The following is a 14,441-nucleotide window of genomic DNA, read 5'->3' as shown; positions in this document are numbered from 1 at the left end:
AGTCTGAGGGACCCATCTATACAGCCATGGAAGTAAAACAAGCATTTTGAAGGAGGCGTGTGGCCCAATTTGCATCCTTTACTTCCCTAGCTCCTTGGTAGGCTGCCAGGGCAAGATGTAGCTCTGGCCGTTATTCTATGGGTTTCTCCCCATGTCTTCACTTTGCAGCTCACTTAGCTCTCTGATGTTTTGGACTCATCTTGTTCCTTCTCTTCCACCTCAGTTCTGTCCGTTGGAGCTGAGGTCTTGGAAGGGGCAACCACCTTTTGCAAAGTTGGCATGCTGTAGTTTGCACCGAGGAGGTTCCTGGTCTTCAGTTCATGGCAGAGACCCTCTTGTACCTTACTTGCCATCACAAGTTTCCTCTCATGAAGAACACCTGCCTGGTTGTAGCCAGAGAGGGCCTCCAGATGGAAGATAGAGTGGGAAAGATGTAGGCAGCAAAAATGGGGAAAGAAAAGAGCTGGGAAAAGGTAGGTGACAGAAGAGGAGAAATCAATTCTATTTGGAATTTAGAACATTTCTGGAAGAACAAATTGGAATGTCCCCACAGCAAAGAGGCCAGTGAGTATGGAACTTGACTGCAACATCCCTAAGGACCAGTCCTTAGACCAAGCAGGTTCTCCTCCACTTCTGCCAAGATGCAACACCACTCAGAAAGGGTTTCCTAGAAGTAGAAGAAAATAACTTGAAAAATCTGCCAGTAGTTTCTGACATGAAACCACTAAGCCAGGGAGAGGAAAAGCCCTCTAGGGTCATCCAGTCTCCATGTCTGACTCAGTGGATGGTCTTGTAGGTGAGGCACAGGGCAGCTGCTATAGGGAATGGGAAAGGAGGTCCTCCTGAGTGGGATTTTTGCTGAGGGACACTGAAAGTGGAGCAAATCAGGTAGCAGGTTGGAGTGCCCCCAGCTTCCTTCCTTGCCACCCTGTAAAATGGCCAAAGTGGCTTCTGCCTCACAGGATTTCTCCCTCTACCCATGCAGTCTAGCCCCTCCTTTCCTCTGAGATTTCCATCCTTCAATAGCCCCCTCTTTCTCTTGCTGCTTTCCTGGTATTTTGCTCTTTATTTGCAGGAAAAAACTTACTTAGCTCTTCAAGAAATTGGCCTGAAAACAAAGAGAAATAGGTGATTGGTGGAAGCTGACTAGCTCCCTCCCCACATCCTCCTTTTGCAGATTCACAGGGATCCTCCCCCCGCCCTTTTCACTAAGGTGTCCCGCAAATCCCAATAAGTGGTTCTTTTCATGGCTTCTCTGAGGAGCCTGGGGTTGGCCACGGGGACAGAAGAAGAAGGAAATCCTGGCTCTCCGAATCTGGAGCCCTGGTTTATCTTTTTGTTTCCCATTCAGGACTGACTGGGTCCCCCACTCATGGGTGGTCCTGTTTGCTGCCCCACCACTGCACCTGCTAGTCTTCTATGTAGCCAGTTGTAGCAGATGATCAGGGCAACCAGGGGTCCGAGAACTGGCACGATTACAAACAGGGTTATCTTCCAGCAAGGCACCCTCAGAAAGTGAGGATCTGAATTGTTCACCACAGAACAAACAGGATTAACAGTGTTCCCCCTTATGCCCAACCACCCCTCTCCATATAGGTTTTTTTTTTTTTAACATGTTGCAGAAATCTCAAAATATTGCTTATGTTTATCCCTATTTTGACATGACAAGTTATTGGACCCGAACAACATCTTAGTGGAGCTTGGTGTCTTGTCTTCACTCTTCCTCCAAGAAGCCTTCCCAGATTAGTTATGTATAGTTTACTCATTCTGTAGCTATGAAAATACCACTACATGAGTTCAGTTAATAATACATATGTACTTTGTTCTTCAGCTACTTCATGTGTATGTATCACCTCCTCAACTAGATATCAAGTATATGTGCAAAGAATCTGTCTACCTCCCCTTTGTATTTCCTGAAAAGAGAAATAGTGTGCATACAGTGCTTGTAATGAGTTAACAGGTGAAGGTTTTAGTGCCTGACACATAAAAATGTATGTTTGTATTTCCTATCTTACCAATCCTAGATGCAAATGACTTATTTAAAGAAAGAAAAAGAGGGAGGAGAGCAATCAGGAGCCAGGGGTCCTTATTTCCTCAGATAATTGGAACTGAGTGAAACATCAAACTGACCTGGGAGTGCTGGGTACCCCAGCACTTACCAAAAGTCCTGTGGAGATTCTCTGAAAGAGGAACAAACAGAGAGGGACTTAATAGGCACTCAAAGGGAGATACTTTCTCCTCTGAATCTTTGTTATATAATCACTTAAAATTGTTTCTAGTCTTGACACAGTGACACATGATGGAGGGAGGGAAACTGTAGAATTTTGTGCCTACCCTGGCTGGCATCAGGGAAGAGGAATAAGATTTTCTACAATTCTCAGCTCTTTGAGAGTTTTAAAGAGTAAATTTCCCACCTGAAGGGAGCACAGGGTATTGGGATAAAGGCAAAGATGGTCTGGGAAAATGACCATTTTGGTTATGCTAAAAGACCAGAAGGGAGGGATTGAGGAGGGAAGGTGCCTGGAACTCACCTATCTCTGCTCGAAGTTTTCCTAAAATAGAAAAAGTCAACATTTTTAGTTTCTGCTCCGGCATTAGGTGGGCCCCTTCCACACCCAGTGCCCTGGGCCTTTGTATAGGCTGTTACTGCCCAGCCCAGGAGATCCTTTTGGTGGGAAGGGCACTGGATTTGGAGCCAGGTGTTTTTTTTTTTTGGCTGTTGTCTGGATTAAATATTGGGGTAAAGAATGTGGAGAGCCTTGGTAGAGAGCAATGCCCCAAACCAACCAGGTTTTATTATTATCTTCCCCACTGCTCTTTGCTCCTTTTCTAGGTGGTTCTCAGTTCACATTGCCACTCCACCCTGCTGGGTTGTCACTTTGTAAATATAAAGCCACTTCCCATCTGAATGAGGAAGGGAGGAACTAAACATTTAGTTGAGCAGCTACTTTGTGAGGGGCTCTGTACTAGGCACTTTACATAACATTATCCCCTTTAATCCTCCCTTACAGTTTAGGAGGGAGGATGTCATCTCTACTTGACAGGTGAGGCAACTGAGGCTTGGAGAGTTCAAGTCAGTGCCTGAGCTGGGATTCAAACCCAGGCTGCCTACCTCATTGATCAGGTTCTTTCTGCTCACTCCTGTGGATAGAAGGCCTTATTCATGTGGGAAGAGTAGATAACTGAGTTTCTGGGATGAATTCAAGGGGAGAAAAAAAAAGACCCCATTGTTGATCCTACCAACATCCCCCCTCACATAGACCAAGCCCTCCTTGCTGCTTTATCTTCTTAGGAGTGAGAGGGGGAAGAGAAGAATTAGGGTTCTGAGTGCTTTGGTTTTGAGAAGAACACTTGGTGGGAGGAGAAGACTCAGAATGGAAACTCTGGGCACAAAAGAGGAGCTTTATCGGCAGCTGAACCTGAGTCCTTAGTGTTGAATGAAAAAAAGGAGGGAGGAAGACATCAGAAACATGGCAGAGTGAGAAACGTCCCTGGATCTCTCCCCTTGAAACAACAATAAGCTGAACATGTAAAACTCAACAAAAAAACCACCCAATTGCACAAAAGCACGTCTGAGCATGGGATCTGTGCATAAGAGCTACCACAGGTCAGAACCCTGGGAATCGGGTGGTGGACTGGGAGAAATAAAGAAGTTCCTCTTGCAGCTGCTGGAGCTCCCTGTAAGGGGAGGGGGAGTGGGAGGGGATAAGGTGCGGCAACTTCCTTGAATAGCCCTGCCCGGGGAAGTTGCAAGTTCCGCGCAGCCTGTGGCAGGGCCTGGTCCTCTGGGCAGAAAGCAGAGAAGCGGGACGGCAGAAAAACAGGGACTGCAGAGAAACAACAGTTGATTTTTACCAGACATGGTTGCAAAGCTGAAGTCAAGCTGCAGCCCCCATCCCCCAACCCAGAGGGCCCCTCCCCCATACCCTCTGAGAAGGAATGCTGCAGAACTCTAGGGGAATCTGAGCAAATGCTACAGAAACTGTCATTAACACTGACAAGAACTGAGACTGAGGGTAGCAAGTATGATCAAACATCCATAAGGAAAAAAAAGACATTATTAAGACTTTATATAAAGCAGAGAGTCAAGAGGCTTATACACCATCTACTGGAAACCAAAAGAAAAACACCTTCTTTGCAACAAGCTAGGGAATATTATATAATAAATCTTCTTTATGATATAATAATGATAGTACAACATATCAAAACTTTTGGGACACCGAAAAAGTAGTCATAAGAGGAGAAAGTTCATATCATCACAGGCCTACCTCCAAAAACAAGAACGAGCCCAAATAAACAACCTAATGCTATCTTAAAAAAAACTAGAAAAGGAAGAACAAATGAAGCCTAAAATCGTCAGAAGAAAAGAAATAATCAAAATTAGAGCAGAATTAAATGAAATTGAACACACACACAAAAAAAGAAAAATTAATGCAATAAAGAACTGGTTCTTTGAGAAGGTTAATAAAATTGACAAATCCCTGGCTAGACTCACTAAAGAAAAAAGAGAAAAGACACAAACAAAATCAGGGATGAAAGAGGGGAAATTACAACTGACATTGCAGAAATACAAAGGATCATACAAGAATACTATGAAAAAGTATATAACACCAAATTTAAAAACCTAGAAGAAATGGTTCAGTACTTTCAAAAATACAACCTTCCTAGACTGAATCAAGAACTGGAAAACCTAAATAGACCAATCGGCAGTATGGAAATTGAAAGAATCATCAAAAATCTACCAAAAAGTAAAAGTCCAGGACCAGATGGCTTCACTAGTGAATTCTACCGAACATTCAAAGAAGATTTAAAACTTATTGTCCTCAAATCCTTCCAAAAAATCAAAGAGGAGGCAATACTTCCCAACACATTTTTATGAAGCCAATATCACCCTGATACTAAAACCTGGTAAAGATAACACACACATAAAAAAACTCTACAAACTGATATCTCTCACAAACACAGATGCAAAAATCCTAAATAAGATACTAGCAAAGCAAATACAGCATGTTAAAAATATTATATACCACAATCAAGTGGGCTTCATCCCAGGAGCACAGGGATGGTTCAACATAGGCAAATCAATTAATGTGATATACCACATAAACAAATTAAAAATTAAGAATCATATGATCATATCAATAGATGCAGAAAGCACCTTCAACAAGATACAGCATCCATTTATGATCAAACACTTAAAATCAGTGTGGGAGGAAAATACCTTAATATAATAAAGGCCTTATATGACAAACCTTCAGCCAACATTATACTCAATGGTAAAAAACTAAAAATCTCCCCTCTAAGATCAGGAACAAGGCAAAGCTGTCCACTATCACCACTCTTATTCAATATAACATTGGAGGTCTTAGTGAGTGCAATCAAGCAAGAGAAAGATATAAAAGTCATCTAAGTAGGAAACAAAGAAGTCAAACTGTCACTATCTGTGGATGACATGATTCTCTATATAGAAAACCCTAAAGACTCCACAAGAACACTATTAGAAACAGTAAGCAAATACAGTAAAGTTTTTGGATACAAAATCAACGTTCAAAAATCCATAGCGTTCCTATATTTTAATAATGAAGTGACAGAAAAAGAAGTGGAAAAATCATTGCTTTTGAAATTGCAACATAAAGAATAAAACATCTAGGAATAAATTTAATGAAACAAGTGAAGGACCTATATGATGAAAACTACAAGACCCTATTAAAAAAAATCAAAGATATAAAAAAAAATGGAAAGATATTCCATGTTCTTGGATTGGAAGAATCAACATAGTTAAAATGACTATATTACGTAAAGCATCATACAGATTTAATGCAATCCCCATCAAAATCCCAGGAACAAAATATCATCAGATTTGTATGGAAGCACAAAAGACACCAAATTGCCAAAGCTGTCCTGAGGAAAAAGAATGAGGCTGGAGGCATCACTCTGCTCGACTTCAAATTATACTACAAAGTGACAATAATCAAACAGCATGGTATTGACAGCAAAACAGACACACAGACCAGTGGAACAGAATCGAGAGTCCAGGAGTAAATCCATATTTATATGGACAAATAATTTTCGATAAAAAAACCCCTAAAACATGCAGTGGAGAAAGGAAATCCTCTTCAATAAATAGTGCTGGGAAAACTGAAAGGCCACCTGCAAAAGAATGAAACTAGACTGTTATCTATCACCACACACCGAAAGTAGACTGTTATCTATCACCACACACCAAAAGTAACTCAAAATAGATTAAGATCTGAATATAAGATCTGAAACAATGAAATACATAGAAAGAAACATAGGAACTAAACTCAAGGACCTTGGACTTAAAGAGGATTGTATGAATTTGACTTCAAAGGCGAGGCAAGTAAAAGGTAAAATCAATTAACGGGGACTACATCAAACTAAAAAGCTTCTGCTCAGCAAAAGAAATCGTCAACAAGGTAAAGAGACAAATGGGAAAATATATTTACAAGCAACGCCTCCGATAAGGGCCTAACATACAAAACGTACAAAGAACTCATACAATTTAATAACAACAAAAAACAAATGATCCAATCAAAAAAATGGGCAGAGGACTTGAACAGACACTTCTCCCTAGAGGACATACAAATGGCCAACAAATATTTGAAAAGATGCTCAACATTGCTAGCTATTAGAGAAATACAAATCAAAACCACAATAAGATACCATCTCACACCTGTTAGAATAGCCTTAATCAATAGGACAAGTAATAACAAATGTTGGAGAGGATGCAGAGAAAAAGGAACCTCATATACTGCTTGTGAGAGTGCAAATTGGTATAGCCGCTATGGAAAATAGCACTCACACTGATGTTCATAGCAGCATTATTCACAGTAGCCAGGACATGGAAGCAACTGAAGTGTCCTATGATAGATGATTGGCTAAAGAAGCTGTGATACAATGGAATATACAATGGAATATTACTCAGCCTTAAGAAGAGATGAAATACTGCCATTTGTGACAATGTGGATGGACCTTGAGATATTCATGCTAAGCAGAATAAGCCAGACAGAAAAAGTTGAAAATCACACGATTTCACTTATATGTGGGAGATAAACCTAAAAGTAACAAATGAACAGGACAAACAGAGACTCATGGACATAGACAATGGACTAGTGATATCAGAAGGGAGTGGGGAGAGGAAAAGGGGGAGGTAGACGGGGGAAAAAACAATTTAAATAATTTCTTCAATTAAAAAAAATAAATTAAAAAAAATGAACAGAAGAAGAAAAGAAGGAGGAAACAGTTTTTGAATACCTATGTGGTAGGGTCTTTTGCTTACAATATTTTTATTTAAACTTTGTAATAGCTTTGACCTGTGTGACTTTGAAGCTCACACTCTCCCAGTTGCACAAAACTGCTAGATATGGTACAGGGGTCAGAGGATGGGATTGGGCCTGACCTCTGCCACTTACAAGCTGTCAGTTTAAGTAAATCATGAAACCACTTCAGGCCTTAGTTGCCTCCTCTGTAAAATGGGACTATTACATGTTACCCTACCTCATAGGGAGATGGAAGTTCCCATTATCCATATTAAAGCATTCAGTACGATGTAAAACTTGCCATTAAGGAATTCTGAGCCCAGAATACACTCAAAAAATAAATGTTAGCTGACTAAGCTTTAAGAAAACAGCTCATTTCAGGGATGGATCCTAAGCTGCCCACCCTTCAGTCTGTACCTCTCAGTCTGTGTTGCAGGCAGAGGAACACAAGGCCCACAGCAATCTGTAGGAGGAGCACAGGCAGGACTGCGATGACAACCAGCACTCCAGGGTTGATCCAGTAGAAGGGATCTGAAACCAGAACCGGCAGGCCCAGCACTGTATCCTCCACTCCCTGCACAGTGCTTGGGGCTCGATAAATCAGGTTGAATAAAAAAATGAATATCACCAAGATTCAAAGAAGATAACAAAATTGACACCTGATCTTAGCCTTGAAGGAATACTGGTTTCTAAGAGGGGCTAGAGGTTTAGAAAAACAGGATTCAAAGTTGTATATTGGGCTAATCTTGGAGAGTTTCAAGAACCAGCTAAGGGACTTAGATCTGATCCTCAAGGCCACGGTGGTACTTTTGCACACTGCAAGCTGAGGAGTGCTAAGTTCCGATTTACTGGCTCGGGGACTAGAGGAGACTCCCAGGGAGGTCAGTTAAGAGGCCATGGTAAGAGTGAAAGTAAAAAACAACAGCATCCTGAAGCAGGACAGTGGTAGAGATGTAGGAAGTCGAGGGGTCTGTGAACTTAAATAGGGAAAAAGTACACATTTCTTTTCGGTAACCTTTAAACTGGAATTTAGTGTTTCTACTATATTTGTAGGCAAAACACCACAATAATATGAACAAAACCTGTGACTTTGTCATCAATGAAAAGCACAAATATTTTCATATCACGTGGAGTTGTAGAAATCTCAAAATATTACTTATATTCATCACTATTTTAAAATTACACTAATTATCAGGGCCACTCCATATCTTATCATTTTAATATTTTGGTAACTATTTCAGTACCAAGTTTTATGCATTTAAAACATCTTTCTAAGAAGGATCCATCAACTTCAATAGTCCACCAAAGGGGTACATAACACAGAAGGATTAAGAACCCCTTTTCTGGAGCATTTGAGAAAGGAGGATCCACAGAATTTGGTAACTGAGTGAATGTGGAGTGGGTTGGGTAATGAGGGAGGGGATTCCACCGTCTGGTTCCCGCCTATTTCCCATTATAGAATCTGCTCCTCAGTGTCCCCAAGCTCTGCCTGCCTAATTCCCATGTGCCATGCTGCGAATCAAGTCCTTTTCATCTTGTTCTCTGCTTTATGGGGCTAGATAAAGGCATCGTCATTAAAGGTAGGGATTAAGTCACAGCAAGCAACATTAAGTGGGTCCAGGAAGGTTTCTTAGGTTTAAATGCAATCATAGAAGAAAATGCAGCAAACTCTACTTTCAAGTTCTTATCAGAAGTTACCTATAGCAACATGATTTAGCAAGTACACACTTTAGTTCTTTTATTTTGCACACCTTGTGTACTTGAACAATCACAAAAAGAATAGACATTAGGAGCCTTCTAATGTAAAATAAGAAGTATGTAGCATCACCTACAGAAGCATACTTGACAAAATAAATCAAACTTAAATCTGAACATGCATCTTCAATCTATTAGTTTACAGAAAATACAGGTTATGGAGCACTGTGTTAAATAATATGGGAATGAAATCAGCAAAATATAGACCATGGGAAACACTACAGAGCAAACACCAACATGTGGATCTTGTTTGGATCCAATTCAAACAAACCAATTGTAAAAACATACTTATGAAACAATTAGGAAAATTTGAACACAGATTGTTCAAATATTGCTGTTTAATTGAAGAACAAAATTATTTTGGGGTCTTTTTTTCTCCCCTTGAATTCATCCCAGAAACTCAGTTACTACTCTTCCCACATGAATAAGGCCTTCTATCCACAGGAGTGAGCAGAAAGAACCTGATCAATGAGGTAGGCAGCCTGGGTTTGAATCCCAGCTCAGGCACTGACTTGAACTCTCCAAGCCTCAGTTGCCTCACCTGTTAAGTAGAGATGACAATATTGATGATATTAAAGAATTTTTGTTAACTTTTAAAGATATCATAATAGTATTGTGATTATTTTAAAGTGTTCTTATATTTGAATGATACATTCTTGAGAATTTAGCAATGAAATGATAATGCTGCCTAGGATTTGTTTCACTAATTCAGTTGCAGAGGGTGATAATGAGTGGGGTCAGTTGAAACAGGTTGTCTTTTGGTCCATAATTGTTGCAGGCAGTAATGGGTACCTGGAAGCTCATTATTATTATTCTCTCTATTTTGTGTGTGTTTTAAAGTTCTGTAATGAAGAGTTTGTAAAAAGGATTAGAGACAACTACTAATAAAGTCACAAAAATCACAAGAAAAAAATGGGAGACAGCAAAATTCTTTAGAGAAGGTAGAGAGGTAATGACATCTGAAACTTGCAATAATACAGTTACTGCATTTCAGTCCTAAATTTGCCTCTGCTCCCCAGCTCCCCAGGCTAAGTGGTCCCTTGTTTAGTTGTGAAACACTCTTTTTATAGACACTTAGGCATGCAGACTATGAGATGGGAGGAAGAGGAGTGTGGAAACCAATACAAAGTAAAATTTCCTTTCCTGAGGCAAAATTTTTAGGTAACTTTTCTCTTTCTTTTTTCTTTCTTACTTTCTCTTTCTTTCTTTCTTTTACTTTCTTTCTTTCTCTCTTTCTTTCTCTCTCTCTTTCTTTCTTTCTTTCTTTCTTTCTTTCTTTCTTTCTTTCTTTCTTTCTTTCTTTCTTTCTCTCTCTCTCTCTCTCTCTCTCTCTATCTCTCTCTCTCTCTCTTTCTTTCTTTCTCTTTTCAGTATGGTTGGGGTAGGGTATACTGAGAAGGCAGTATATTGAGCTAGAGAATTATTGAATAGGAAGGAGGAAAATCTGCCAATTGGAGATGTCTTCACTATCAGACTTCTGTGCAGGTAAAAATCCCCCAATAAAAACAGCTGTATGAAGAACATTCTGTGACATACAAAGCTATTTTCATATCCCTGCAATCTGTCTTTAGAAATAGCTCTTTGTTATCCTGCATACAATGCCTCTTCTGGTCCCAGCACTGTAACAGTCACCCTCAAGATACAAAAGTGATTGATTGTCTGATGGATTTCTGATGTTTTGCTGCAGATGGGGAGGAAGGAAGGAGGGAAAGGGAAAGGACTCTCAGAACATTTTTGTTCTTCAATTAAACAGCATTTAACTTTTAAAGCCCTTCATCCACTTCACCTTGTCCACATCTTAGCCATCCTGGTATAAAACAAACAAACAAACTTTTCAAAGTCATCCATTGCATAAAACATACTGAAACAAAATTCTGGAGAAGGGAACTGGTGGAAGTTAAATCTAAAGGTGACATTTCTTTCTTTCTATGGTTATATTCAGATATTTGTTTGATTTACTTATTCACTTCAACTATGTTGACCAGGAATATATTTTTCAATAATGTTTCTCACATAATAAAACACCACAAACACATTGGATTTGATCAATTTAACTCTTTAGGAATAATCTTCTTGTTTACAACAAATAAATAAAAAGATATTCCAAAGCAAAACAAGAAGGAAAAAATCTACTTGGATAGATTAACTTTCAGGTTATTCATATTCTCTAGTAGCATAAATGAATCAGAAATTGATCATTTTGGATTTTGCTTCTTCCATTTATCATTTTTTTCTATTTTATTTCTTAAAATTTTTTCTTTAATTTTTCTCTATATGTACCTACAAATGTATATATTATATATTTTTATATGAGTGGATAGATATAATCATATGGATAATTATGATATTTTCTTTTATCTTCTTTTGTTAGATCACACCTCATCCTCTCTCCTCTCCCCTCTTCCCCCAAAGTGAACCATGTTAACTTTCTTATGGATCTCTTTTCATTATATATATATTCACAAATACAAGGTTTTGTTTTTGTTCTCTACATTGTGTAGCTTGTTTTTATCACTCAACAATACCTTGTGGAATGCCCCCAAGCCATCTGCTACAGTCCTAAAACAATCTTTTTAGTAGCTGTATAATTTCTTAGTATGGATAACAACATTTAGTCACTTCCCTACTCATGGGCATTGACTTTGATTCTAGGTCTTTCCCATTCTGAATAATGATGCAACATACATTTGGGAGTATATGTATAAATGCCTCTGTACTGATGTACATACTTCTACGGAATTGATTCCCAGGAGTGAGACGTTTGAGTTGAAGGATCTCATCTCAAGTAAGAGAACGACTAAAGTCTCAAAGGGAGGTCTTGGCCACCCAACAAATAATACCCAGTATTATATGGCACTACTCACCTTCCACTTTCAATTCCATTGCTGCCTCCTCCTGGTAAGAATGATCTCGGAAGAAGCAGGTGAACCCTCCTTCATCTGAGAACCTTACATTCTTGATCCTGAGGGTCACCTTCCCCTCACCAATAGTCTCTTTCAGCAACTCCGTCCGGCTCCGATATTCAGGTGCCTGCTCTCCATCCTGATCCTTGCCATTTCGGTAGAGATGAACCACCCGAGAGAAGGGTGGCCGGTACCATCCCACCTCCATGCCTGTAGCATTCCTTCCAGGAAATATGCGACATGGCAATTCCACTTCATCCCCCACCAGAGCCCGGATGGGGTGCCCTGGTCCTATTACTCTGAACTGTCCTGTCCAAGACACCAAAGAAAAGAAACAGCATCAGAGGGAACCATGAAAAACAAGCAGTCATGGGAAGGGCTTCTTCCAAACAGGAAAGGAAGAAGATACTCTCATTTTAAATGGAGTTTTGAATAAACATTTTAAATGGCATTCTAGAGCCAAGAAAGAGCTCAGTTTTTCTTCTTGAATATTTATATAAATAAAAAGTTTCTAGTTATGGAAAGAGCCCTGGACAGAAAATTATGGTGTGTGATCATCTGGACAGTGGCTGCTCACCTTTCTGCCAGCTGTATCCATCTCTGATTCTTTAGTCTGGCCTTCAGGTCCCACCCTGGAATGCGATCTAGCATCTCACAGTTAATTCTCCCTTGAGCTTTCCTGTCAGCTCTCTGTCTTTATTCCAACCCTATTCACAAACTCTTCTCCCCTGAGACCTTGCACCCCAGAAGTGGCTCTGTTTTCTTCTTCTTTTCCTCTGTACCTCCAGTCCTCACTACAGCTCCTGGACACTGCCCTGTACATGCTCACAGTCTTTTTTACATGGAATGTGTCTCCTCAGCTAGACTCTGAGCTACTAGACCATAATGCTAGTTTCTTCATTACACCTGCAAAGGTTTTCCAAGGGAGTGTGGGGACTGGGCCTCCTCTGTTAGGTAGCTCCCTGAAGTTGGTAATCTGTCTGTTATTTCTTTTATTTCTCCCCAACATAAGAGTACAGGGCACTTCTTCAGAAACTTACTAGTGCCCAATCATGCAGAATAGAACTTACAAACATGACAAGATACTACAATCCAACAAACATTGATCAAGATTTACTACGGGACAGGCGCTACATAAGCATGTTAGGTACCTCATCTTACTGAATGCTGACAGCAACTCCAAGAGGTTGTTATTATTATATCCCCATGTGATAGGTGAGAAACCAAAGCTAAAAAAAATAGGTAACAATGAGTTCAAGGAAAGCCTGGAGTTAAGGTCATATTATGAAGTTAGGGTTCTATTCTGAAGGCTGTAGGGAGCCATTGAAGTTTTCGGAGGAGGAGAACAATGTCAGCACATCTGTGTTTCAGAAAAATAATTTATATAGCAACTTGAGGATGAATTGAAGGGGGTGAGCCCAGGGAAACTAGCTTTTTTATTCTCAGGGTCTCCCTGGGAAAGGAATAAAGATCAGTCTTACCTGCATAACTGGAAGACAACTGGAGAAGAAGAAGGAGGCAGGGGAGGCAGCTGGGTAGAAAGGAGCTCAAGAAACTTGCCATCTCTACTTTCACTGGGGACAGAAAGCCCCTGCACTAGAGTCAGACCGAATGGAAGCCCTCAGGGTGCATGTCACCTACCACTGAAAAAGCCCGGAAGGATCTGGGAGGGCAGTGTTCCCAGGTCCTGCCTCCTCCTGGCCATGCTTGCAGCTGTGCTCAGAGGAAAAGCCCCATGTCATCCTTGCCAGGCACTTACACAATAGGGCTACAGACCCGGGGAATGACCAGAGTTTGCTTTCCCCACCCCCTCAGAGCTATGGAGCAGAGGCTGCCTGGTACTGGGCCTTCCTCCCCCACTCCCTCCCAGTAAACCAGCCTTTGAGGGGACTTCTAGGATATGACTAATTGGGACTGAGACCGCTTACTCATTGGACCTCAGGAAGAGGCTTATACATGTAATCTGTAAGTTTCCTTCAACCCCTGTCTTGCTGATATTAGCCAAAGGAGAGGGATCATTGCTGGCTTTTAAAAAAGAAAGAACATTTAGACTTGTTTTTCTATTTCTACTTTCTCATAATTGTCATTACCAAGCCATTCTTCTTGATGTCTAGCTTCCCTTTCTCCTACTGCAAATCCAAACTCCCTTTCTTACAGTTTGGATGTGTGATATGTTTGGGCTTAGTTAGCTCCTTGCTCCCAAAGAATACATTTAGGTAAGTCATGAGTTTGTTGGCAAAGTGGGGAGGAGAAATTTTCCTCTACCCTCAAGATTCTTCTGGCTGGTCTAATAATCAAATATACATGAGACAAATTAACAAGAGAAAAATGACCAAATTTAATTACACACATATGTATGGGAACTCTGTATATGTGAGAGAGTCAGAGACCCCACACGCATGAAAGGAACAGAAAGTTAAAATGAGGTATATATGGCATTCTGAGCTAAGGATGAGGTGAGGTGCCTTGAAGCTTCAAAGGGTCATTGTAGGATGAGGAGAAG

At 40.3% G+C, this 14,441-nt stretch overlaps 1 protein-coding gene across 4 annotated transcripts; it reads right to left on the bottom strand.

Moving 5' to 3' along the window:
• Positions 1–6: 6 nt before the first annotated feature.
• MOG (myelin oligodendrocyte glycoprotein) lies at positions 7–13,726 on the bottom strand. 4 transcript variants are annotated; one of them, XM_006913640.2, is made up of 8 exons: positions 13,420–13,726; positions 11,900–12,247; positions 7,698–7,811; positions 2,532–2,552; positions 2,160–2,180; positions 1,407–1,523; positions 1,088–1,108; positions 7–667 (listed from the first exon to the last, which is right to left on the bottom strand). In XM_006913640.2, exons 1-8 carry the CDS (start codon positions 13,499–13,501, stop codon positions 654–656), a joined length of 738 nt encoding a protein of 245 aa, XP_006913702.1. In that variant the 5' UTR covers positions 13,502–13,726; the 3' UTR covers positions 7–653. The 4 variants fall into 4 exon arrangements, with proteins under 4 accessions (XP_006913702.1, XP_024903841.1, XP_024903842.1 ...); XM_025048073.1 differs by lacking the exon at positions 7–667 and having other exon boundaries at positions 792–1,108; XM_025048074.1 differs by lacking the exon at positions 7–667 and having other exon boundaries at positions 792–1,108; positions 13,580–13,679.
• Between the last annotated feature and the right edge of the window lie 715 nt (positions 13,727–14,441).

The sequence above is a fragment of the Pteropus alecto genome, unplaced genomic scaffold (assembly GCF_000325575.1).
Source record: "Pteropus alecto unplaced genomic scaffold, ASM32557v1 scaffold555, whole genome shotgun sequence".
In the NCBI taxonomy this organism is placed as follows: Eukaryota; Metazoa; Chordata; class Mammalia; order Chiroptera; family Pteropodidae; genus Pteropus; species Pteropus alecto.
Note: the sequence above shows the minus strand (reverse complement) of the source record. Positions and strands in the feature narration are given on the sequence as shown.